Source organism: Phalaenopsis equestris, unplaced genomic scaffold (assembly GCF_001263595.1).
Source record: "Phalaenopsis equestris unplaced genomic scaffold, ASM126359v1 Scaffold204547, whole genome shotgun sequence".
Classification (NCBI taxonomy): domain Eukaryota; kingdom Viridiplantae; phylum Streptophyta; class Magnoliopsida; order Asparagales; family Orchidaceae; genus Phalaenopsis; species Phalaenopsis equestris.
In genome coordinates, this window is record NW_018224097.1 from 52,097 (window position 1) to 76,593 (window position 24,497).

General features: G+C 33.1%; 1 protein-coding gene across 2 annotated transcripts; it reads left to right on the forward strand.

The window, feature by feature from the left end:
- The first annotated feature begins 15,293 nt into the window (after positions 1-15,293).
- LOC110036273 (pathogenesis-related protein 5-like) lies at positions 15,294-18,470 on the forward strand. 2 transcript variants are annotated; one of them, XM_020740680.1, is made up of 3 exons: positions 15,294-15,767; positions 16,837-17,107; positions 18,091-18,470. In XM_020740680.1, exons 1-3 carry the CDS (start codon positions 15,296-15,298, stop codon positions 18,281-18,283), a joined length of 936 nt encoding a protein of 311 aa, XP_020596339.1. In that variant the 5' UTR covers positions 15,294-15,295; the 3' UTR covers positions 18,284-18,470. The 2 variants fall into 2 exon arrangements, with proteins under 2 accessions (XP_020596339.1, XP_020596340.1); XM_020740681.1 differs by lacking the exon at positions 18,091-18,470 and adding an exon at positions 17,257-17,296.
- The last annotated feature ends 6,027 nt before the right edge of the window (positions 18,471-24,497 follow it).

Genomic DNA, 24,497 nt, shown 5'->3' on the forward strand with positions numbered 1-24,497 from the left:
AATCCATATAGCAACTCATATATAAATCTACATATATCTATATCTTAATATTTTGTTTAATAAGTGTATTTATATTAGAAAATAATAATGTTTCTGAATCCTACACAATTTTATATATCATAAAATAAGACAGATATTAATATTGGAAGAAAATTTAGAATTGAATTGAACCAGAAAAAAAAAGAAACGACGCAGTATTGGCCACTAACGCTGACGACACTAGAATGGGGCTAAGAGACGTGATTTTGGCCTTTGGAGCAGACGATACCCGTCTACATGAGCCATGGCGCCGACAGCGTCCCTTGCAGTTTCGTGCATTCAAGACAAATTTGGCAGAATTTGGCGGGATTACACTTTGAAATAACCACCGGGAGGTATTTTTAAAGGCCTAAAAACTGCCTTGGACGACTAGAACTTCCAAATTTCAAAATTCATGGCTTCCAATTCCAAAAATACTTCTAGGTATGGAGTTTTTAATAGAATAAAGTTTATTAGTTTTGACGTGCAGAGATTATACAACAAAGTCATTACAAAAAAGAGACTTATCAAGGAGAGAGGCTTTTTCAATCATGGATTGATTAATCCAAGTTCTCAGATTGATAAAATCATTGTACAGAGACGTTGGGAAGTTCTATGCTACACTACCGCTGCAGTTGTTGTACTAGTGGTAAATATAATGCAAGATGTATATCATTTTTTGACGGATGAAAATGATAATTGAGAAATCATAGATGAGGGATATGTTAGTTTCTCCGCTTCACTACTTTATCCAATATCAAAATAATGACATTTCTTCATCTCTGCAAAATTACTCCCTACCATGAAGATTAGTAGAGTTACAAAAGAAAGTGCAATTTTAAACTATTGCATTCAAATGGAATAGTCCATTGATGTGGGATCAATTATTTTGAAATCTATTATGGGTATTATTATGAATGGACCTATATATAGACTGAGCATCCTTCTAAAATTTTCTTACTTTGCAGTCAATCTCAAGTGTCATATGAAAGTTGGGAGAAAGTACTATTACCCTGGGAGCCCATGATTCCTATTGATGACAGTTATATTGGGAATGAAAATGAAAATGAAGCATTATATATTATTTTGGATCATTAATCACATACTTCAACACCATTAATGCCACAAACAGTTGGAAGTTCAATAGCTTTGGCGAAGAAAATGAAGAAAATTGAAAGAGAACTTCAGAGTATTATGAATGCAATAGGAAATTTTAACTACCTTTTTTATCACTTAGATTGGAGGATGAAGGAGAAGTTTGATCATAATGGAACAATTGAAGCAGGTTTGGTGCAGATGTTCAACAAAAATGGATGGATCGATGAAAATTTAACTGATCAATTCCCGTACCAACCTTTCTACAATTTGTACGTCCATTACCAGTCTATGGGAGATATTAGAGGTGGAGAAAATACTGAAGATGAAGCAGAATAATTGAAAAAGTTGGACTCTTTACTATTTTAAAGTAATTATGTTTTTAATGTGATTGTGCTAAATTTACTTTACTTTACTTTAATTTACTTTACTTTACTTTAGAACTCTATAAACTTTGATTGTGTATATAGTTTTGTGTCAATATTCTAGTGTTGTGACTTGATTTCAACGCTGAATTATAATTTAGTTTGCTTTATGTATGTAAAAGTGTGATTAGAAAAGTATATTTGTAAGAATTGGATTTTCATATATAAAAGTTAGTTTGGTATTGTTTGTGAAAATACATGTATGTTTGTTTGTGAATTATTTTAAGAAGAAAATTAGTGTTTAAAAGACTAAAAAGACTTTGGAGTAAATTGAAAGAAAATTGAAAATTGTGAAAATAGAAAAATGAATTTTTTGGCAGTCAACTAGCACCGACAGCGTCCTCAACCCGAAAGTACCCAAAACCCTTAAAATTCATAATTTACACAGTAAAAACACCATTTTTACCCTTTCAGTCACCTTCAACCTCCAGTTTGTGCACCTAGGACTTACTATTGCTTTGATTTAAGGCAATTTTAAGGCAAAAGAAGTTTGGATTTCAACTTCTCTCAGTAAGAGCTACACTTTGAACCCAAAATTTTTTATTTTCACCAATGATTTATCTTACATTGTCGAGATCCAAAATTTTTAAAATTTTTTGAGATGATTTTGAGAAAATCCTTCGGTCAAGAACTCTTACTTAGTAGATTTAAGTTTAAATCGTTCCAAATTATGATTTTCAAAATTTTGGGAATTTATTTGGATTTTATCAATTTTTCTTAGATTAGCATGGCACCAAGAATGAGCAAGGGAAAGGGAAAGGTGGATTTTGATGATCAAAAGTTTGTCAACTACAAGGCTAATATTTGTTCAATAGTCTGCTTGCAACCAAGAAAGTAATTTTGGATTGAGCATTTAAAAATCTGGGTGGAGAAGTAGAAGGATTAATCGTTGTTCGGCAGTGAGAGAATTTTTGTTACTTTACTGCCGAGGCTATTTTTGGTATGGTGATGGAATTCTATGCCAACTTTAAGGGAACTTTTGAGGACTACGTTTTTGTTCAAGGAAAAATGGTAGAATTTACTCCAAGAAGAATTAATGAATTTTATCAATTAGAGGATGTGTATAACTGTCAGTACAAACATTTTCCGCTACAAATGTAGCCTTAGATGAAGTTATTTCCTTTCTTACTATTGGAAGAAGAGCTTGGAAGGTGAAGAATAATGTTAAAGTAAACTTCCCTCTTTCTATGTTAAATGTAGTATCTAAGGCCTGACATTATTTTATATCTGCTAGAATGATACCAGCAAATCATCATAGCGAGGTTATAAAGGATAAAGTCATCTTGAACTTCTGTATCCAGCAGATGAGAAGGATAGATGTAGGTTCTACTGTTTATAGAAACACTTGTTCTATTGTTTTGGGAGAGACTACTGGTGGATCAGCACACCCTGCCCTGGTCATCACACTATGTGAACAGGCATGAGTTGATTTTAGAATGGATGAGGAGAGGATTGAACCTCTAAAACCTATTGAGCCTACAAATATTAAGACTTATGAATCTCATGTCGGATGGAGATCTGGAAGTAGGAGTAAGGATATTCCTTCTACTTCTAGTACCCCTACTCTCCAGGGACTTATGGAGCAACTGATGATCCAACAGGGAGATATCTTGAGAATGGAAAGTAGAATGAAAAATATAGAGGCCAGAAAAGCACATAATGATGATTTGACAAAGCAGAAGTTTGAATATGATGCTGCTTATGATGATGCAATGGTTAGATATATGAGGGGGGGTGACCACTCAGTTTAGTTTATTACTCACCCTGTTTTTAGCCAGTATCAGCAGCAAGACTTTGATGTAGAAGAAGAAGAAGATCATGAATGGTGATGTTTACTTAGTCATAGTTTGACCTTTTATTTAGTTTATAGTTTGTTGTACTTTATTGTTATTATTTTTTATCTTTTAAGTGTGATACTTTATTTAATTTTAGATGTTATGTTATATTGTGAACAATAGGATTTTAAAACTATTTTTGCATTGGAATTTATTTTAGTACTGTTATTAGTTTTTAGTACTTTGTTGAATGTATTTATAATTAACTCTTTCTCAGCAAATTTTAAGTCTTGTAGATTTTCATATTAGCACCTGCAATATTTCAGAATTAAGTTTCAATATCAGAACCTTTAATAGGTAAGTCTTTTCTTCTTGTAATAAATGTTTTCTTTCACCCTTTATTTTTTTTTATAAGTTTTTCATGCTAAATCTTTTGAAAATTTAAGTTTGGGAGAAAAGAAAAATTCCTTCTTAAAGAAAGAAACTTAATTTTATTTGTTCTCAATTAGCTATATTTTTAAAATTTTTAATTTAACATGACCTTCGGTATTAGAGGGTGAATTTAGATAACTATATTCGTGTTTCTAAATATATAGTAAAATTAAGTAAAAATTTTTAATAATAAATGATAATTTTAGAGATTAAAGTATATGGTATGAAAGAATATAACTATGATTTTTTCCATTGTAAGTAAACGAATTTGTATTTTTGAAGTATTAAGAATCTTAGAGTTTCATGTATGAAGAAAAGAATAAAACTTTATGAAAAATCTTCGAAGCTAATATGAATTTATACAGTGAAGGAATGTGAAAAGGTTTTAACTTTAAGAAGAGTATAGTGAAGTTCAATATTATTAAAGGTTATCCAAATATAGTAATCCTCACATAAAAAAAAAAGAGAAAAGAAAAAGGAGATTAACAATGATCCTGAAAAGTAAAGAAAAAAAAAGATGTGGGGAGAAGCTTGAGGAGTTGTCTAATTAAAAATTGTCTTCACTTGAATCAACTTAAGGAAAAAGACTTGAACACATTTTCTAAACTTTTTATTTGAGTATTAGCTTAATGATTAGTAAAATTTTATGAAGTTCTTTTTCATATGAATTTTCTAAGTGACTTTAATATGACAAATTGCAATTTTTCTTGAAGAAATATAGGATCAAAAATCTTATACTTAATTACTGAATATCCTAGCACCTTTAGTATTAACTGGAGTTGTTTTGAATTTTTCTTAAGTTATACTATTATGTTTAGAGAACTTAAATATGGAAGTCTAGAAGTTAAATTCTTTACCATAAGTCATATTTTTACAATTTGCAATTTTCCTTGAAAAGAATAGAGAATAAGAAATCTTAGACTTGACTGCTAGATATTCTTATACTTTTAGTATTAATTGGTATTATTTTACATTTTTCTTAAGTTATGCTATTGTATTTAGTGGACTAAGATATGGAAATTTAGAAGTTAAATTCTTTGTCATGAGTCATATTTTTATGTAGTAAAGGAGATAGTTGAGGACAAGTAACATTTAAGTTTGGGGGATTTTGATGCACTAAAAATACATATATATTTCTATATTTTATACTCATTTTTAGTGATATTGCACTTTAAAGGAAAGTATTTTTCATGTTTTATTATAAGTTGTTGATTTTTAGGACTTGAAGCAAAAAGGAGGGAGTTTGGAGTCAAGATGGCACTTTTAAAGAAATACTCAGCGCCGACGACGCCAGGATGGACGCCGATGGCACAGACAATAGAGGCCATACTATCCTCTGCATCAAAGGCGCCAGGAGTAGTACCGATGGCGCCATTTAACAGAGAGCATTAAATTAATTCACAGTCCACTGGCGTCGACGGCGCCAGAATGGGCGCTGACGGCGCCAATGTCGGTGCAAGACTTGTTTCTAAAAGATTTGATGAATTTGGACACTTTTTGAAGAGTTTTTGGATGCACATATTGAAAAACCGACATTAGGCTCTATTTAGAGCATAAATTGATCAGAAAAGACCCCCCTTTGACCGCTTTCCACTCTCTTCCACGCTATTCCACATTCCACACAACCACTTAGAGTTCATTAGTCATTTATTTCTTTAGATATTTTAGTTTTTATGGTGAGTTTAAGTGTGAATTTTTCTCTAAGAGTGTTAGAGAGGGAGAGAAGTGAGAGATTTCTTCTTCCTACATCTTTTAAGAGAGGCTACAAGGGATTTGCTTTGAGAAAGAGTTTCAGATAAGTGTTTCTTTCTCATGAAGTATGAGTAGTTTCCTTTATCTTTCTCCCTACTTTAAGATATGGTGAAATGAAGATATAATTTGGATGTGTCAATTTTAAAATATAAAATAAATTATGATGGTTTTTCAATTCCATTCTTAATTTACTTTTCGATCTGACCAATTGAATTGTTAAAATATGTTGTGAAACATATGATCCGGGAAATGGAGTATGTGTTCTATAACAAGAGTCATAATTACATTTAATTCCATGAAGGAGTATTTCGTTTATGGAATTAAGTGCAAATAAATAGGGAAATATACTTTGTTGGGTGTAGAATTAGAGATTTTAGGGTGACAGACTAAAACCCCTAATTCGGTCTTAGTGTTTAAGAACTAAAGTGAACATCAGTCTTCATGGGAAGGGAAGTGGGAGCTTTGGAGTGAGAGTCAATATCCTCATAGCCTAACCACAGATTTAAGGACTAAACCTGAGATTAGCCAATGATTTTCTATAACACTGAATCAGGGTAGAGAATTAAAATTTCTTCTATTTGGCACAATATATATTTAAACCATTTATCTCGTCTCATTTTATTAAAAACTCATTGTAGTGGGAAAAATATTTTTTAATATTAGAAAACTTCATCACATAAAACTTAATTTAGTAGTTATTGTTTAAACTTTGTGTTTTAGTTTTACTAGTAGTTAATAATTTAGTTCTGATAGTATCTCAAACAATTTGAAATTAGTGACAGTAATTTCGTTTTATTTCTGTGAATTTCCTAGGTAATTTATCATTTCAAATTTAAACCTTCCTCGTGGGATTGATATTTGGAGCTTAAATAGAAAGTCTTATATTACTTGATAACGATAGTATACTTGCGTAGAATCCCAACATAAATTGCTTAAATTTGTTATTCATAAAATAACACATCAAGTTCTTGGCATCGTTGTAAAACGGAGTCAACTTTATAAGTTTTACACAATTATATTTTTGGGATCAAACACCAGCATTACCTTCATAATCAACATTCCAGTTAGCATTAATAAATTACAAAAAAAAAGTGGTGAAGGATCCACATATTTAAAACCTAAATTGATAAGCCTTAAGTGTTAAAATCAGCTTAACCATAACAATTGTAGGAGCATAATCAGAGCAATTAATAGCTAGATGATAAATAGTGGAGGTAGAGAAAAAATCCAACCAATTAATATTGACCACAAAATAGTCAAGCCTTTCAAAGGCCTTTCCACGATACCAAGTAAACGGAATACTAGTATAACCAAGGTCAAAAAGTCTAGCATCTAACAAAACTTCATTAAAATCATTAATAAACCTATAATTAGGATATCTACCATCTTTCTTTTCTTTAGCATAAATAATAGCGTTAAAATCCCCACCAACAATCCAAGGACCATTATAATTACCTTTAAGAGCAATCAAATTTCTCTAAAGATCTAACCGAGCCTCATTAGTTCAACCGGCATAAATAACAGTAATAAAGAAAGAAATATTATCCATACCAATTTTTAAACCATGAAATTGAGCACGATTAATGACAATAGCCACCAAAATAAAAAACTTCAGAAGAACCAAATTTTATTATTAATATTAGCAAAAGAATTAAAATTCTTGAAAGCTTTCATATAAAAGTCATTGTTATGCAAAACAACCATAGCCTCCAAAATACTAGAAAAGGAAGCTTATGAGAATTTACTAAACTTTGAAGATTAAGAAAAAAAATCTATCTTTTGTATACTTGAAGTTGACAACAAGAGATGAGATATAGATTGAGCAAGAGATCTACACCAACTTAGAATATAACAATGAATCAGTCAAAGGTGTGAGAGTAAGATGAAGAAAGCAATTTACAAAGTAGCTTAACTAAATGAAGAGGAGGATAATAGTGTTTAACCATGGTAAAGGAAAAAAATGGGAAAGGTTTTTTAGAGAAATTATTTGAGTTATAATTTAATTATGTTAAATTTGATGAAATCAAATTCATGTCATAGATGGTCAACCAAAAGAGAGACATGGCGGAAAAAGTGAATGCACATGAAATAAATATATTTAACTAAATTAATGGAGTATTTGATAAATAAATGGATTTAAAATAATAAGAAATTAATTAATTAAAAATTACTCCATTTATGGGACAACCAACCTTTAATTTAATTCAATCAAGAATTAATGCAAGATATTTGAAGGATTTGATTAATTAATTAATTAATTATGATTCAAAATACATTTAAATTTTTAAATCATATGAATTAATTCCAATACATAGCTTGGCTTTTCATTCTAAACCTGCCCATTCTCATTTCAGATTTTTCAATGTTTGGACCTCACATCCTTCCTTTTTGAGTCTGGTTAAATAGGTTTAGAGTACTGAGTTGTGTGGTAGCCCATGATTTATTTTATGGCAATTTCATAAAAAAGTGACTTCTAAGTTGAAGAAGTGAAATTTTGATGTGTTTGGCAATGTCCACTCCAGAGTTTTGCAAGCTTGACAGGAGGTGGATTTGCTGGAATCACGGGTTATCTACAATCCGTCTCTTATTGAAAATGTGGCTCAGGCTTATCAAAAACTCCTTGAGGAACTTTCTGTTGAAGAAGATTTCTTAAGGAAAAAAGCCAACAGTGTTCACTTTATCAATGGAGATTGTAGTACTAAATATTTTCATGCTACCATCAAGTATAGAAGGAATACTAATTTTATTCTTAAAATTGTTACAACTGATGGTGTTGTCCTTATTGATGTGGATCAAATTGGCTCCAATGTTGCTGATTACTTTACTGCTCTTTATGATGATGTTGTACAGGTCAATGTTGTTGATTCTGATCTATTTATTGTGGATAGAGAGCTAGGGTCATCCCTCTCTTTGTCAGACCCTCCTGAACTGAAAATTCTCTCTACACTCAAAGATATCCACTCCCCAAAGGCTCCCGGTTCTGATGGTTTTACTTCAGCTTTCTATATTTCTTGTTGGGAAATCATAAAGAATGAGGTGATTGTGGTCATTCAAAGTTTTTTTCAAGGTGAAGACCCAAGTACATATTTCACTACTGCCTTGATTGTGTTAATTCCTAAAACTATTGATAAATTGCAATAAAAAAAAATTTAAACCTATCTCCCTAACTTATGTGGCATCCAAGATCATAAATAAATTGATTATGGCCCATTTACATCATCACCTTTTCTCCCTTATTTCCCCCCATCAATTGGCTTTTGTTAAAGGCCGAGATATTTATGATAATATTTTGTTGGCCCAAGAAATTATTGAAGATCTAGACAGAAAATGCAGGGGTGGAAATTTGGTTGTCAAACTGGATATTAAAGAGACCTTTAATATAATCAGTTGGAATTTCATCATCAATTTCTTGGTGGCTAGAGGTTTTAGCGCTAGTTTTTGCATGCTCATTTAAAGATGGTTGTTCAACAATCATTATAGTGTGCTCGCTAATGGTAATTCCTATGGATTATTCTCTGCCAAAAGGGGTATTAAGCAGGGGGACCCTCTTTCCTTTACCATCTTCATCATTGCCTTTGATTACTCATCTAGATTGCTTAATTATTTTCACTTGCTTCATCCTCACACACAATTCTCACACAAGGCTAAGACTATGATTTCCCACTTAGCATATGCTGATGATGTTATCATTTTTTAACTGTGACAAATGTCAGCTTTATTTTGGCAAGAATGTCAGACACTCCATTGCAAATTGGGGGTCTTCCTTCACTAGTTATCAGCACGCCTCCCTCCCCTTAAAGTACCTTGCGGTAAATCTGATTAGGGGAAGGAAAAAATAGATTCACATAGATAATGTCATTAACAAAATTAAGCATAAGATTAATGACTGGAGGAATGTCTTTCTTTCTAATGGGGGTAGGCTAACTTTACTTTCTAGTGTGCTACAAAGTATACCACTTTATGCTTTACAGGTGTTCAATCCTAAGAAGTGTGCCCTGAAGGTTTTGGATAGGCTTTTTAATAGATTCATGTGGGTTATGATTGTTGCTAAGAAGATTTGGGTTTCTTGGCATAAAATTTGTAAACCCAAAAAAGCTTTCAAAACTTTGCAACAAACTGTGGAGGTTAAAATGTGCTAAATTTAGTTTAAGTTTAGAGAGGGCTCTTTTCTATGGGCCTCTTTTATGCATCAAAAATACTATTGTTCTTCCCACCCTTCCCAGGTGTTGTGGAAGGTGGGAGACTCTAGGATCTGGAAGGCCATTTTGAATACCAGAGCAATTGCTAGAAACTTTATTTTTTGGGATCTTGGTGGAGGAAACATCTTTCTAAAATGATAATTGGGGAATGCCTACTCTTTTAGAGCACACTCATTCATCTCATACAAACAATTGGTTTGTATCTGATCTCTTTACACAAGGAAGTTGGGACTTTTCTAAGCTTTTGTTTTATGGTGGGGGAGTTGAATGCTTTGCACTTTTCTAATATTCCTGCTACTCCTTCCCGCTGAGACTATCCTATTTGGAATAAGTCTTCATCTCAGTCAGTCTGTAAGTCGATCTATGATAATTTACACTCTTATCCTGATTGGTTTTGGGGCTTTTAGATTTGGCATAAACTCTTTTCCCCTTCTATCTATTTCTTCCTCTGGAGTTATTTTCCTCCTTTCTCCCTTTAGATGATATTCTGAAACTGAAAGGTTTAAGATTGACTTCTAGATGCCCTTTGTGCAGAAATTCGGAGGAAGGCATAAGACATACCTTTTTTGAATGTGCTTTTTTCATTAAAGGTCTGGAATCATTTGGGTTTACATTTTGGTATCCTCTAGTCTCACAGGGGCACTTTAATTAACTACTTGTGGGACTGGAAAACTTTTGCTGATGTTGAGGAAGGCTTTTCTCTTTCCCCTGGTTCTTATGGTCTGCTAGAAACAACCATAAATATGATTCCTCCCCTTACTGCCACTATCACTACTTCTTATATACTGGCTTATTTTTTTAAGGCCCTAAGGGCTTCTGCTACTTTTGCTCCCATAGGTAGGACACCTAGGCCCCCCTCTATTAGTTAGATGGACACCTCCTCCTCCTCTTGGCTGGGTGAAAGTCAATGTGGATGGCAGCTGGGATATTCTGTCTGCTGTTGTTGGTGGCCTCTTTAGAAGCTCTGAGAGGCATTTTTTGGTTTATTTTACTTCACATGTTGCTGCTGAAACTCCTTTATCAACTCAATGTTAGGGGTCTATCTTGCTTTAAAAATAGCAATTTATTTTAATTTTCATATGATTATAGTTGAAATTGACTCTAAACTACTCTATCAGATGTTAGAGGGTGTTTCTCCACCCCACTGAGATATTATATGTACTCTTAAACGAATACATTCTATAATTGATAATCTCTAGCTTGCTGTTAGATGGAGTTTTATTCACAAGGAAGGTAATTCACCTGCTGACTGGCTAGCCAAGCATGCTAGTGAAGTGCCTTTGGTTGGCTTAACCCCTCTATCTGTCTCTGGCATTTACTTACTAGGGACTCTTTGGATATGCCTTATGTTAGAACTTAATCTATTGTGCTCACTGAGGTTTTGTCTGTATATATTGGCCTGCTCCCTCATTTGGAATTCTGCTATGCTTTTGGATTTATCGTCACTATTTACCTGCACTGTTTCCTTTGTTGTTCTCTCATTTTCAAGCAGGATGGACCTTCTGATATGTTGGCTTCTCTTTTGCTGGTCTTATCTTACATGGATCTGGTTACAGTCGGTTAGCCTCTTTGATGTTTGGGCAGTCTTGGTGTGGACCTTTATCTGGAAATTTTGTTTAAAGCTACTTTCTAGCTCTTCCTTTATTTTTTGTTTGTTTTATTTGATTACTGCACAGGTGTACTTGTATTGGGTTTTGTGTTTTGTTTGGGTATACTTCTATTTTCTTGGGTTTTTACTTTGTGTGGGTTGTACTGTGGGAGGTGAAACCCCTAGAGGTGAGTTCTCAATGTATTTTTTTTTCTTTTTAGACTGGGGATCCATCTCCCCTCCCCTCTCTTGTATTTTTTCTTATTTTAACACGTAGGGAGCCACAAGTGCTCTTTCCCCAAAAAAAACATCTGATCAGTCTCATAGAGTAGGTAATATTTCAAAAAGAGATGAAATGCCTCTAAATTTTAACTTAGAAATTGAAATTTTCAATGCATAGGGATTAGATTTTATGGGACCATTTAAACATTCATTCAGAAATATATATAAATTGATAGTAGTAGATTATGTTTTAAAATGGATCGAAGCAATCACTTTACCTCGATGTGATGCTTAGAGAGTTTCTAAATTTTTAATTAAAAAATATTTACAAGATTTTGAATGCCTAGAGTAATCATTACTGATGGAGGATTTCATTTTAGAAATGCTACAATAGGAAGATTGGTCAAAAAATACAATATAATGCATAAAATTATCACTGCTTAACATCCCCAGACAAGTGGTTTAGCATGAGTATCTAATCATGAAATTAAGAGAATTTTGGAAAAAAATGTCATTCCTGGTAAGTTGGATTGGTCTATTAGATTAGATACAATATTATGGGCATATAGGATTGTTTATAAGACACCTATAGGTATGTCACCTTATAGATTAATATTTGGGAAGATTTGTCACTTGCCAGTGGAATTGGATCATAATGCTTATTGGGCTATTAAGCGATTTAATTTCAATTTGAAAGTCAATGGTGAGAAAAGATTACTGCAAATGATTGAACCTGAAGAAATTAGGAACGAATCTTACGATGATGCTAAGATCTATAAGGAAAGAATTAAAGAATTGTATGATAAAAAGATAATAAAAAAGGAATTTGAACCTGGACAGGAAGTTTTATTATACAATATAAGATTAAAATTATTTCCTGGAAAAATAAAGTGTAGGTGGAAAGGGTCATTCGATGTTGTATAAGTCTATCCCTATGGAGGTGTTAATATTGAAGATCCTAAGGCTGGAAGGATATTTAAAGTAACTGGGCACAAATTGAAACCATATTTTGATGATCAAAGACAACTTTTCATAGAAACTATAATGTTGGGTCGTCCAGAATAAAGAGTGGGAATGCCGGGCTGACGACATTAAACCAAGCACTTTGTGAGAGGCAACCCATACTTATCTTTGTTTATTTTACTTTTTGAGTTTTTGTTTGGAATATTTTATATATATTTAATTTTTTTTTCATAGAGTCCATGTATTTGAGAAAATAATTGAAAAAAACATTTTTATTTACGTAATCTTATCGAAGAATTTAGAATTTTTTATCGAAATAAAAAATGCAAATTTTTTCGAACTGGCACATGATGCGCCAAATTTCAGAGAGCTAGCACATGATGCATTAGAATCAGTGCATGATGCGTCAGAATCGGTACATCATGTGCCATGTTGATGAAAATGATTTAAAACATTTCAAAAGGTGATTTTTGGCAAGTTTTTCTCTTTAAAACTCACAAAAATTGAATCCAAAGTCCATTTTAAAGGAGAAAACGAGCAACGAGTGATTAGATTTCAATTCTAATGGCGCCCCATTTTAAAAATTCTACTAGATTTGAGATTTTTCAGCTGGAGGAAGTTCGTCAGTTTCAATTCGCAGAAGTTGCATGATTGTGTTTTTGTAAAGAAGAAGCTAATCATAAAAAGGGAGTTCGTGAATTGATGAATCAATACACCAAATGCTTGAGTTGAAGAGATTATTGCGTAGAGACATTGTGAAGTGCTTTGTTACACTACTTCCACCGTAGTTGTCCATATGGTGAAAGATTTTTAAACAAATCTACATGGAATCAACCAAGGAACTGTCTATGTGGGAGGCAGGTTTGTGCAACTCAATCCTTTAAGAATAAAAGATGTTTATGATTGAAATTGTGACTATCTGTCATTATGCAAATTTTACCCCTATGAGAGATAATATATATGAACTTTATCAATACCTTACAAATGAAGATGCAAATTGAGAGACCAGTGATGATGGGAATTTAAGTTTTTTGTCATCATTGTTAAATCTTGTTTCTAAGGCATCACACTTCTTTATCGCATCAAAATTACTACATACTATGAAAATTAATAAGGTAACTAAGAAGAGTGTTATTTTAAATTACTATATTCAAACTATAAAACCTATTGATATTTGAACAATCATTATAAAATTGTTTTTGAGTTTTATTGTGAATGGGTATGCAACCAGACTTGGACATCCATCCACTATTGTCCTACTATGCAGTCAATCGCAAGTACCTTACGAGAGTTGGGAAAAAGTGCTTCTTCCTTGGAAGCTGATGGATCCAGAAGTCTATTGCAACCGTATTGAAATGGGAGATGAAAAAGATATGAATGTACTGATGGATCAGGAATCCCAGAATTCATCACCTATTCAGCCTTACTTCAGTTCTAATGCACCTTTGAAAAGGGTCAAGAAGATAAAAAAAGAGGTGCAGAATCTTATGCATGCAATTGTGAATATTTCTAAAATTTTAGATCATTTGGATTGGAGACTTAAAGAACATTTTGAGCATACTGGTCATATTGAGGATGACTTGGTATGAATGTTCAAGAAACATGCTTGGATTGGGGAGCATTAGAATGATGAGTTTCCTATCGACCCTTCTACAACTTGTATGTGCACTACCAATCTATGGAAGATATCCAGGAGGATGAGAGTTAAGAAGATGTTTGAACTTAATCTATGCACAAAATTTTTTATTTAGTACTGTTTGCTTTAATTGCTTGTTGTGTTGGATTGCATTTAATTTTATTGCTTAACTATATCGATATTTGTGTTTGGAATTTTGATGTTTATATTTCAGTGTTAGGATATTTTGGTTTGCTTTAAACACTGAAATAGATGTTTGTTTGCTTGATAAATGTTAGTTTGTAATAGTATAGATTTTATATATAAAGCTGTGTTGTTTTTGAAAGATGGATGTTAGAGTAATGTTTAATTATGCTTATAATGATTCATTTGAGTTAATTAGAGGTAGACGTAAAGCGGTACGGAACAGATTTTCAAAGAAATGAAATCTAGAAAAATTAAGGTGTTGGCGCAAGATGGGCCAAATTGGCACATGATGCGCCATATTACTGAGAGTTGGCACATGATGCACCAAATTCTCACAAATGCCATATTACCAAAAAAATCACAAAATCACACAGTAAAACTCTATTTTTACTGCTTGGGTCATCTCCTACCTCTAAACCTTGACATAGGGCTTCACATTGAGTGCAATAGAAAAAATTTCGAAGGCTAAAAATTGTAGATTTCATCTGCTCTTGGTAAGAGCTTCACTTTAACTTAGAAATATTTTATTTTCACCATGGATTTTTACTACATTATGGAAATCCAAAAATTGGGATTTTTGATGAAAAAACTTAAAGAAAACTCATGGTAAAACGTTTCTTACCAAATAGTCTTACTTGGGGAGTTAGATTTTTTATTTTGTAATTTATTTGGAATTTTTGGATTTTGGTAGAATTTCAAATGGCTCCACGGGTGAAGAGAGGAAGGACAGATGATTTTGATGCACAAAGATTTGTTAATTTGAAGGCCCAACACAGTTATAACACTAAAATTGAATTGAGAAGATTGATACAAAACAAGGCATTGCTTTTACTTCAAATTGAGGCCACCCACTTCACAAAAAGTTCCATGCCCTTCCACAAAGGAGACCCACCACAGCAAACCTCCCACTAACTCTCAAACTCTCCATCACCTAGAAACAATTTAAAATCCTGACAATCCCTCATTCTCAATACAATAAGCAAATATATGCTACAAGAACAATCATGCTGACGATAATTTATCTTATTTTTCTTCTGTTTTTCAAATTCCACTCCCTGGTGTCTTGTAACTTCATAATATCAAACAATTGCCCGTATACAATCTGGCCTGGGACGCTGGCTGGCGCCGGAACATCGCAATTATTGTCGACGGGATTTAGGCTCGATCCAAGTCATTCGGCAAGGTTGGCAGCACCATTAGGGTGGTCAGGCAGGATATGGGGGAGAACAGGGTGCGAGTTTGATGGCAATGGGGTCGGTTTTTGTGCAACAGGAGACTGCGGTGGCAAGTTGCAGTGCGCCGGGGCTGGTGCTGCACCTCCGACTACCCTGTTTGAGATCACCCTTGGGACAGGACAACAAATGGATTTCTATGATGTTAGTCTTGTTGATGGATATAATTTGCCACTTTTTGCAGCGCCCAGGGTGCGATATGGAACATGCAACTTTACCAGTTGTACGACCGACCTCAATTCTGGTATTATATATCATTCATCCAAGATAAAATTTTTTGTATGAAATTTGCATGCATATAAATTTTTTATATGACTTGCTGTATATAACGACATTTAATCTGGTTGTGCAATATGATTGTATAAGAAGTCTATATGCATGCAAATTATATATGCATGCAATTTATGTATGTTATTCTGATCAACATTATTTCTCTCTCCCTTCCAGTTAGTCTAATCAACACCCAAACAAAATTCTCATCATCTATGTTGATTCTTTATATCAAAAACAAAATATAATTGCATGATAGGGGGATTTATATACATATCACCTTATATTAATTAGTTTTTACATCTAGCATCCAAAAATTTAAAGTTACATACATACCACCTAATTCATTTTTGTTCATTGTAAATACTACTTAATACTACTTTGTTAAAGCTTACTGCCCAGATCGAACGTCTTTGTGCTGGGTAAGAGCGAATATTGCGAGCACAGGCGCATGTGTGAACCCGTGGTATTTGAGTGATGTTGCACTTCAATACCACCGCAATACCACAAAGGCTACCCTATTACCACACCAATACTACCGATCCACCACACCCGTACTACTGATCCACACTTAATTCACACCTATCTCATCTACACATAATAATTTTTCAAGCCTCAATATGTCATTGTGTCGACAAAAAGAGCAGTTGGGCTATCTCATCTACGCGTAATATTTTTTCACACCTCAATCCGTCACTAAGATCGACAAAAGGAGCAATGGGGCGAACGAAGTAAGATTTGGTTTCGTAGTACTTTGTGAGTTGCATTCCTGTTGTTATGATCAAGTGGAGGTGCAGCGTGGCTAAAGGTAGGTATGTCCGGACTGTTGCATCTGGTCTGGACTCCAGACATAATATTTTTTTCCTAGCACTGGTGGATATGACTAACCGGAAAAAATTGGATGGTATGTATGTGAATCCCCCTCTCTAATAAAATTTAAATAGCAGGATTTATTATTTGAGTGCTAGAAAATAATTTCTGAGAAAAAAAATGCCTTCATAACGTAGAAGAGCGTACGAGCATGACTTCCATGATATTCTCAGATTGTCCGAAGGAGCTTCAGGTGGTCGATGTTGATGAGAACGGAGAAGGTGGAGTGGTAGCCTGCAGGAGTGCATGTGATGCATTTGGACTTGATCAATATTGCTGTAGCGGAAAATTTGCTAGTCCAAGCACCTGCAAGCCATCAAATTACTCCAGCATCTTCAAGAACGCATGCCCCAATGCCTACAGCTACGCTTTTGATGACAGAACGAGTACTTTCACCTGCAAGGCACAAGAGTATATCATTTTATTCTGTCCCAACTATAACAGGTGAATTCTATGAAACATAACAAAGGCATTTTATGTAGAGTCGTCATCATAAAATCCCAGCGTTGCATCTCTATGGCCATTATTCCTTAGCCTCAGGTCTCAGTTCTTATTCATTTCTTTTGTAAGCTCATTTACATTTCATGTGGTAGGATTTATGCTGGTCATCCTCATAAGAGTTGATTATGTCGTGCAGTTTCTTTCACACAAAGGTGAACAGAAGTTTAATTGAACTGAAAACTTCTTATAGCAGTCATCCCCTGTTTGGGATCACTATTTTTATTTTTTATTTATATTTTTACTTGATATAAAATATATTGGATATATTTTAATAAATTTTATTATTTTTAAAAACACTCAAAATAACTATGTTTTGAATGCTTTTAAAACAAGTTAATTTATAAAACAAATTTTCTTTTTAAATAAAAGTATAAAAAAAAAGCTAAAAATATAAGTCATCCTAAACAAATCCTAAGTATTTCAAATCCCTGAAATTTTAAGATGGCTTGAATTAGTTGAATTGACCAGTTGTAAAACTGGTAATCCTATATGTGGCACCTATTTAAAGCAAATTTTTGGCAATATTTCTCCACTGGTTAGGTTGCATTGTCTCAAAAAAAAAAACTAACCTATATTCTTCAAAAGCTCAGCCCTGTAAGAGTGTCTGATTTTTTTACCATGTTTTTTTTATGATGCCAAGCATCATGGCACATTCTCTGCCTTCTTAACATGTCATTTTTTAGGCTCAAACTTCTAATATGATTTAGTCAAATCACATTTTCTCAAAACATCACAATTTTCTATTTTCTAATTTTTTTTACAAATTACATAACTTTTTTATTCAGAGCAAAGATATATTTATTTTAGAGCAAAGCTATGTTGAAAGCAAAGAACATGGGCAATTTCAATATTTTTCCTTTGATTCAAATTATGAGAACTCACTCAGAACTTCCAATAAATGACAACTCCTTTTCTACAATTGGTAGAGGGAAAAGATCAGATGATTCCTCAACAGTCCAACCAATGCATGGAGAACCATCAGAAGTTATCGATAACGGAGAAGAACCTCAAGAATATGACACTGGTGATGGAGAAGAACCTCCCGAAATGATCTCCTCGTCAAGCATTATTGATACCTCTTTATTCCTAATCTTATTCTTGGAAGCACTTTTCCAATGAAGAAGAGTTCCAGCAACATGGAAAACTAAAGAGAAGATGTTGACTCTGAGAATTAAATATCAAGAGAAAGATGAGAAAGAGAAAGGGTAGCACTAAAGCGACTGATATGGATGGAAGAAAAGGTCATCAATTCTAAATGAGACTCAGTTTAACAAAAGAAAAACTCATCAATATCAAACTTTTTTTATGACACATTAACCATTTAAGGATGCTATTGAAAGTAGTAAAAACATTGTATGTTGGTGGTAGAATATTTTTCTTTTGAAGATTACATGTTTTATTTAATTTTGTGTAATGGCTGCACTAGAATTTACATGTTGCAGAAACTAAGGTTTCCATGACAAATTTAACATTATAACTTTGCTCCATTTTCTGAAAAAAACATAAATCGGTAAAGGAAAGAGGGAATAAAATATAATGATATCACTGAAAGATGCTATACGGCCTTTTGGTAAAATGCTAAAAGCAAAACTGGGCAATTGTTAAAAGGCATCCAAGTGTTCATAAAAGTATTGAAGACTAGAAACCATAAAACTGCCAAATCCCTTTATTTAAATACAAGTTTAGGTGATTTAGACATAAGGAAATGATTTCTTTTTGACCAAACAATTTCTTACCACCTCATTTTGCACAATGATTCGCCTCGACCCATAGATATTTCTTTTTTGCTTATTTTGGTTGCAAATACAGCGCTGGTTACATTAATGAGTAGTTCAACAGTGTGGTGCACAATAAGAATTGTTAGCATGAACAAATTTTACCAAATTCTAGTTTTTCATACTTTCTACTTTTGAGAAGTACTGAATTTTAACAAACATATATAAGATTCCATTATTAAACACTTCTCTCCAGTAACAGTTGAGTTGGTTAAGCTTCAATAGCCACCTACTGTCTTTATTTTTTCTTCCTTAAACTTTAGAAGGCCTGGTTTTCTCATCCTGCCTTTACTGGTTATCTTTTATCTTCAGTACTTTTAGATAGAATTGCATCAATAAATCAACAATTTTTTTATAAGGCGTTTAAAAGGCCAAACAAAAAGTGTAAAACATTAAAAAAAAATTCAAAGTAAGTTGATTTTTGAATTATTATAAATATGACGTGATTCTACACATTTTATATAACTAGACATGCTTAATCTTGTTTTGCCTGTATATTATGCTAGAACTATAATAAATTACATGGAACTGGACAACCTAAGGGGGATACAAGTAGAGAAAAAAATCAATAAAAAAACTCAAGAATATAATAGGTAAAAGATATAAAAGTTAAACATTGCAACCCTCTATATTATCCTATTTCTAAGTAGTGCCCGAAGTATAGCCTGTCACTTTGAGTAGTATCTGTCATATAGAAAAGTCATTGGATTTATTTAATCAAACAAGTTTTGTGATTGCATTGGACAAGTAAATCCATAAGCCTCATAGATTCTCTTCTCACTACTTCGTATGTGTGTTCACTTAGTTTTGGCGGGTACATGCCTTAAACTTGGATAATTGTGTACTCCTTAGATCAAGCTATTGAGTGCATTTAAATTGAACCCAACATGGCAAGTTTATCTCGTGATTGACCAATGAGTCTCTTCATAGAACATGATTGGTGAGTTTGCCTCATCTTCCTCATTTTTATTAAGCCCGCCATTTGGATTCACAATTTGTTCTCTTATTCTCTTCAAACTTTTGAAGGCAAAAGTGAAAAGAATAAAACAATGCGATGCATATTTTTCTTGGGGAGTACAAGTCATAATTGTATTCATTCTATTTGGTGGGTTCATTTAAGCATTTCTTTTGTTTTTTTTTTTGCCAGCATCAATGGATTTTCTAGTCTTCCAAGAAACTCGTTGCTAAATTTATTGACCTTCATTAGTGTAAATAAAAACTAGATAATGAAACTTAAAGAGAATAGATTATAATATTATATTCATAAATATAACCTCTTACCATTTTATCCACTTTATTTTAGTTCAATATTCTATAAATTAACTCACATATTCACGAGAAAAATTTTCACAAGGTCTTTCATGTTCTTTTTCCTTATTCTCTACTTTTGTCATTCAAACTTTGCAACTAGATGAGTGCATGTCGGTGGCTTCAATGTTGTCAAAAAGTTTATTTGGATTAAAATTAGAAGAACTCAAATTTTGGATAGTGTTGAAAGAATGACGAGATAAAAGCTAGGCTTGGTGTTCCAAGTAAAGGATTAAAGATGGGCTTTTCATCTGAGCAGGTTATTTGTGTCCCTTTTCGTTATAATTAATGGTTGTTTTATATGTCCTCTCTTAATGGCCTCTTCTCTATAATGATCAAGGTAAGGATGAGTAGATGGAATATGTAAAAAATATAAATATTACAAACACGAAAGGGAAAGTGTATTCATAGTGTGGTCTTTATGAAATGGATTGGAGACAAAAGTCCAAAATAATTTCAAACTAACTTGCTGCATACAACTCAAAAAAGAAGAACTATAAATAATATTCACCCATTACTAGATAATTATAATTTCATTTAACTATGGGTACAAGAGAACTCTCAATGGAACATATTCTTTTTAATTAATTATATTTTTGGTGATACCCAAGCAAAATTTTTATTAAAGAAGCTTTGTTTATGTTCAATCATCTATCGTAGGTTCATCAAAGAATATAAAAGCATCTCAGTTGGGGTTACATGTGCTTTAGGAATAAACTGGCTCACCAGGTAGAGGATGAATCTCCATATTCTAATATACAGAGCCCTATCAACTGGCAAGAGCCTACAAGATTATATCAAGCAAATATATCAAAGGAATGAAGAAATGGATTGGAGTGGGTTAAATGATATGTAAGTCATTTCTACATAGGTAGACATAACCTAGTAAGGATTTAATGGATTTATCATATTTGGTTATCAAAATTTGAGTTTATTTACCATGAAGGTAGTCGACCTAATGCAATTAGGAACTTATTGTTATCATTCTATATAATACATCTTCCAAGAGAGTTATATTGATAGTAATACAAAATAAGTGACTACCCCAAAATTCTATTGACATTAGATGGTGAAATATATGGAAGAATGGAGCTTATTCTCATCATAAAAATGATAAGATTTACATGAGAAGGATTAAAGAATGTAACTCAATCATAAGAATTGAAAATACTTAATATGGAATTACGCTTCTATCTGGATTGGGGTAGAAACTAAGGCTTTAAGTGTGTTTTTGGTTCTTTTTAAAAAACTTGAAGTATCCAGCTTATCTATATGTATGTCGTCAATCGTCATCATTTTTCTAAATAAATCTCCCTCTCAGATCATAGAATAATCTGAAGAGGAGAGGAATCAAAGAAGATAAGATATATGATAGAAATAGATAAATAAATTTTAAAAAGAAACATGGATGGCTTATGCATAGGTAATCCTGGTGTGATAGGTTGAAAGTATACGTTCAAATAAGATTATATCGAAATACCTTAAAACACAGTCTCCATTAAGAAAATCCTTACATAAGTCACCCATAATCAAAGAACAAAAAAGAATATTTTTGTTCTAGGATCAAGAGCACTTTCAAGGGAACATATCCTTTTGGTTAATTACATCTAGCGAAATATCCAAGAATACTCTAAAAAAAGAAGTCTTTCTTACAATATTATGACCGGTAAATAGGTCACCAAAAAGGATGATTATTTCATAGGAACATCCCAATGCTTTCAAACGCTAAGCCATGGGGTAGGAGTGAGTATCTCGCATCCCAAATAAGTAGCAGCTCATCGATATACAAGGCCTACAAAATAAACAAGCCACTCATAAGTTCCACACTATGCTTCAAGGGTCTAACCGAGTCATGAGGGCACAAGGTGAACCAGCCCATGCCAAATGGGTGGCAGCCTATCCACAATTTGGGCCTACAAGAAGACAACAAAACACAAAAATTTGGCATGGCTCAAATGGGCTCAACAATAGAGAGGTAGAGTGATACTAATTTAGTAGAGATAAACAAACCAAAATACCATAGATCTGTCATCCCAAGCTATTAAGACTCTAAGCCTACTTGGTTGTGAAGGTAGTCAACCTAACACAACCAGAAATCCCTTATTAGCAATTAGTGAATTACATTATCCAAGAAAATCTTGGTAGCCCTAAGATCAAAAGAAGAAAACATTAAGTCTTATGACCCCACCCATAAAAATAGAGCTTACAGAGGTGGAACTTATACCCACCAAATAAATGATGAAGATGTCACCAGAGGAAGAGAAAAAGAGGTTTAGCTATAGCGCTGAAAACACTCTCAACAAAAGACTTGCTCCCTATTTAGGTTGGAGAAGCCTCTAACACTTTAGCATGCTAAAAAACCATATAAGTAAAAAAATTATGATGGGTCAATCAGGCTGAAGAAGCACAGAGACCTCTCCTCAGGATATGCAATATGATGCAATTATCTAGTCCTAAGCATGGGGCTCTATTAATTGGACTTGGGTGATAGCCATGCCAGGCAAAACATTTTAAAATTAGCTCGAATACCACAAAAAAATGTAATGTGTAGGTTTTAAAATCATGAAATTTTTTAATCCAAAAATTTTGATTAATCTAGATCTTTTATGAGAATTTTTCATAGAAATGTTAATTATAATATTGGGTCCTTAAAGAGCATAAGTTATAATGTTGGATTTTCAAACAAACCACAAGGTTTAAAAGATGAAGAAATCACACAACACAAGGAAAGTAAAGCAAGAAAAAAATAAAATAATAACTAGCAGGTTTCACTGGGTTCGCAACATATCCCCAAAAAACAAAACGATTGTCAAGCTCTAGATATACATATCTGATTTTTGATGTTATTCATCAAAGAAAATATGGAATTAAGATATGAGACATGAGCACTGCACCTGATCCCCACCATGTGTTTCCACACCTCAAGCTCCTTAGAACTTGTGCCCGTTTAATATTTTTGCTACAAAACTATCCTAAGGGCTCTAAAAAGCACATAATAATGTCCAAAAAAGACTCAACATGCATGAAAATCATGTTGGCATAAAAGCTATCTACATGCAACATATTGAACCATGCCCAGTGGGAGGAGAACTTAACAACGTCTGCAGAAAAGACGTTAGCATAAATCATTATAGCTCCTCTCTGTTGAGCATGGCTCCCTGCTAGAAGATCACCCATAATGTACTAGTGCTTAAGTCTAATAGCTGATAAAAGCACAAAGTAGCACAAAAGTAATGTCTGGCTAAGGCAACTAAACCAGTAAAGAACCATAGTCAGGATATCAAAAAGACTAAATAGCATCCTAGTCCTAGTCTAGTACACTATCTAGCATATTGTCCTATGATAGCATCTAAGTGTGTGCACAATACATGGTTAAAGTCACAGTGTATGACTTTGATGGGGATGCAAATCCGATCTCGTCATAAGGATCTAAGGGATCTAAAGTACGTTACTAGGAAGATGAGATTTGGAATAAGTTGTCTTTATGGCCTAGTTTATATAGTTTTAAAGTAGAGCATATAATGCATGATAGAAAAATGTCCCTTTGTATACTTTTAAAGTAGTGCCATTAAAAATGATTATGTAACATGTAAGTGATGTACTTTAGAGGCCTTAGAACCTTAGCATATTCATACATGAGTTGATTGTAATGCAAAAACTCACATTGCTCGATGAGCTATACTCGCCAGCATCGCTCGTTTAGGTATTACGACCAACAAACGGGTCACTCATCCTAACGAGTACATTTTTTTGTGAAGGCAATTGGGTGAAGCCCATACAACATGAAGCCTTAATGATGACCCATGAACATAGTCACAATAAGAATTCTGAATTTTAATATTAATTCTTTTAATTTTGTCAATTGGGACACAAGCCATGCAATAGAAGAGCTTTTCTTATGAAAAATTCATTGGTTGACCCTATATTTTATTTAAAATGATTGAAAATTTTATTAGATTTTAAATAAAAACTTTATTTTATTGTAGGAGCCTACTAATACAATGTGAACTCAAAAAAATCACACGCATAGTAAAGCATAAAAATTCAACACACATGCAAATGAAAAATACACACACAAATCATAAAAGAATATTAAAAAGGATGGGTGTAGATGGATGGAGAATAAATCCTTAAAACTTAAAATAATAATCGAGCTCTGCATAAACAACACAATTTCGGTCATATATATATATATATGTGTGTGTGTGTGTGTGTGTGTGTGTGTGTGTGTGTGTGTGTGTGTGGGGGGG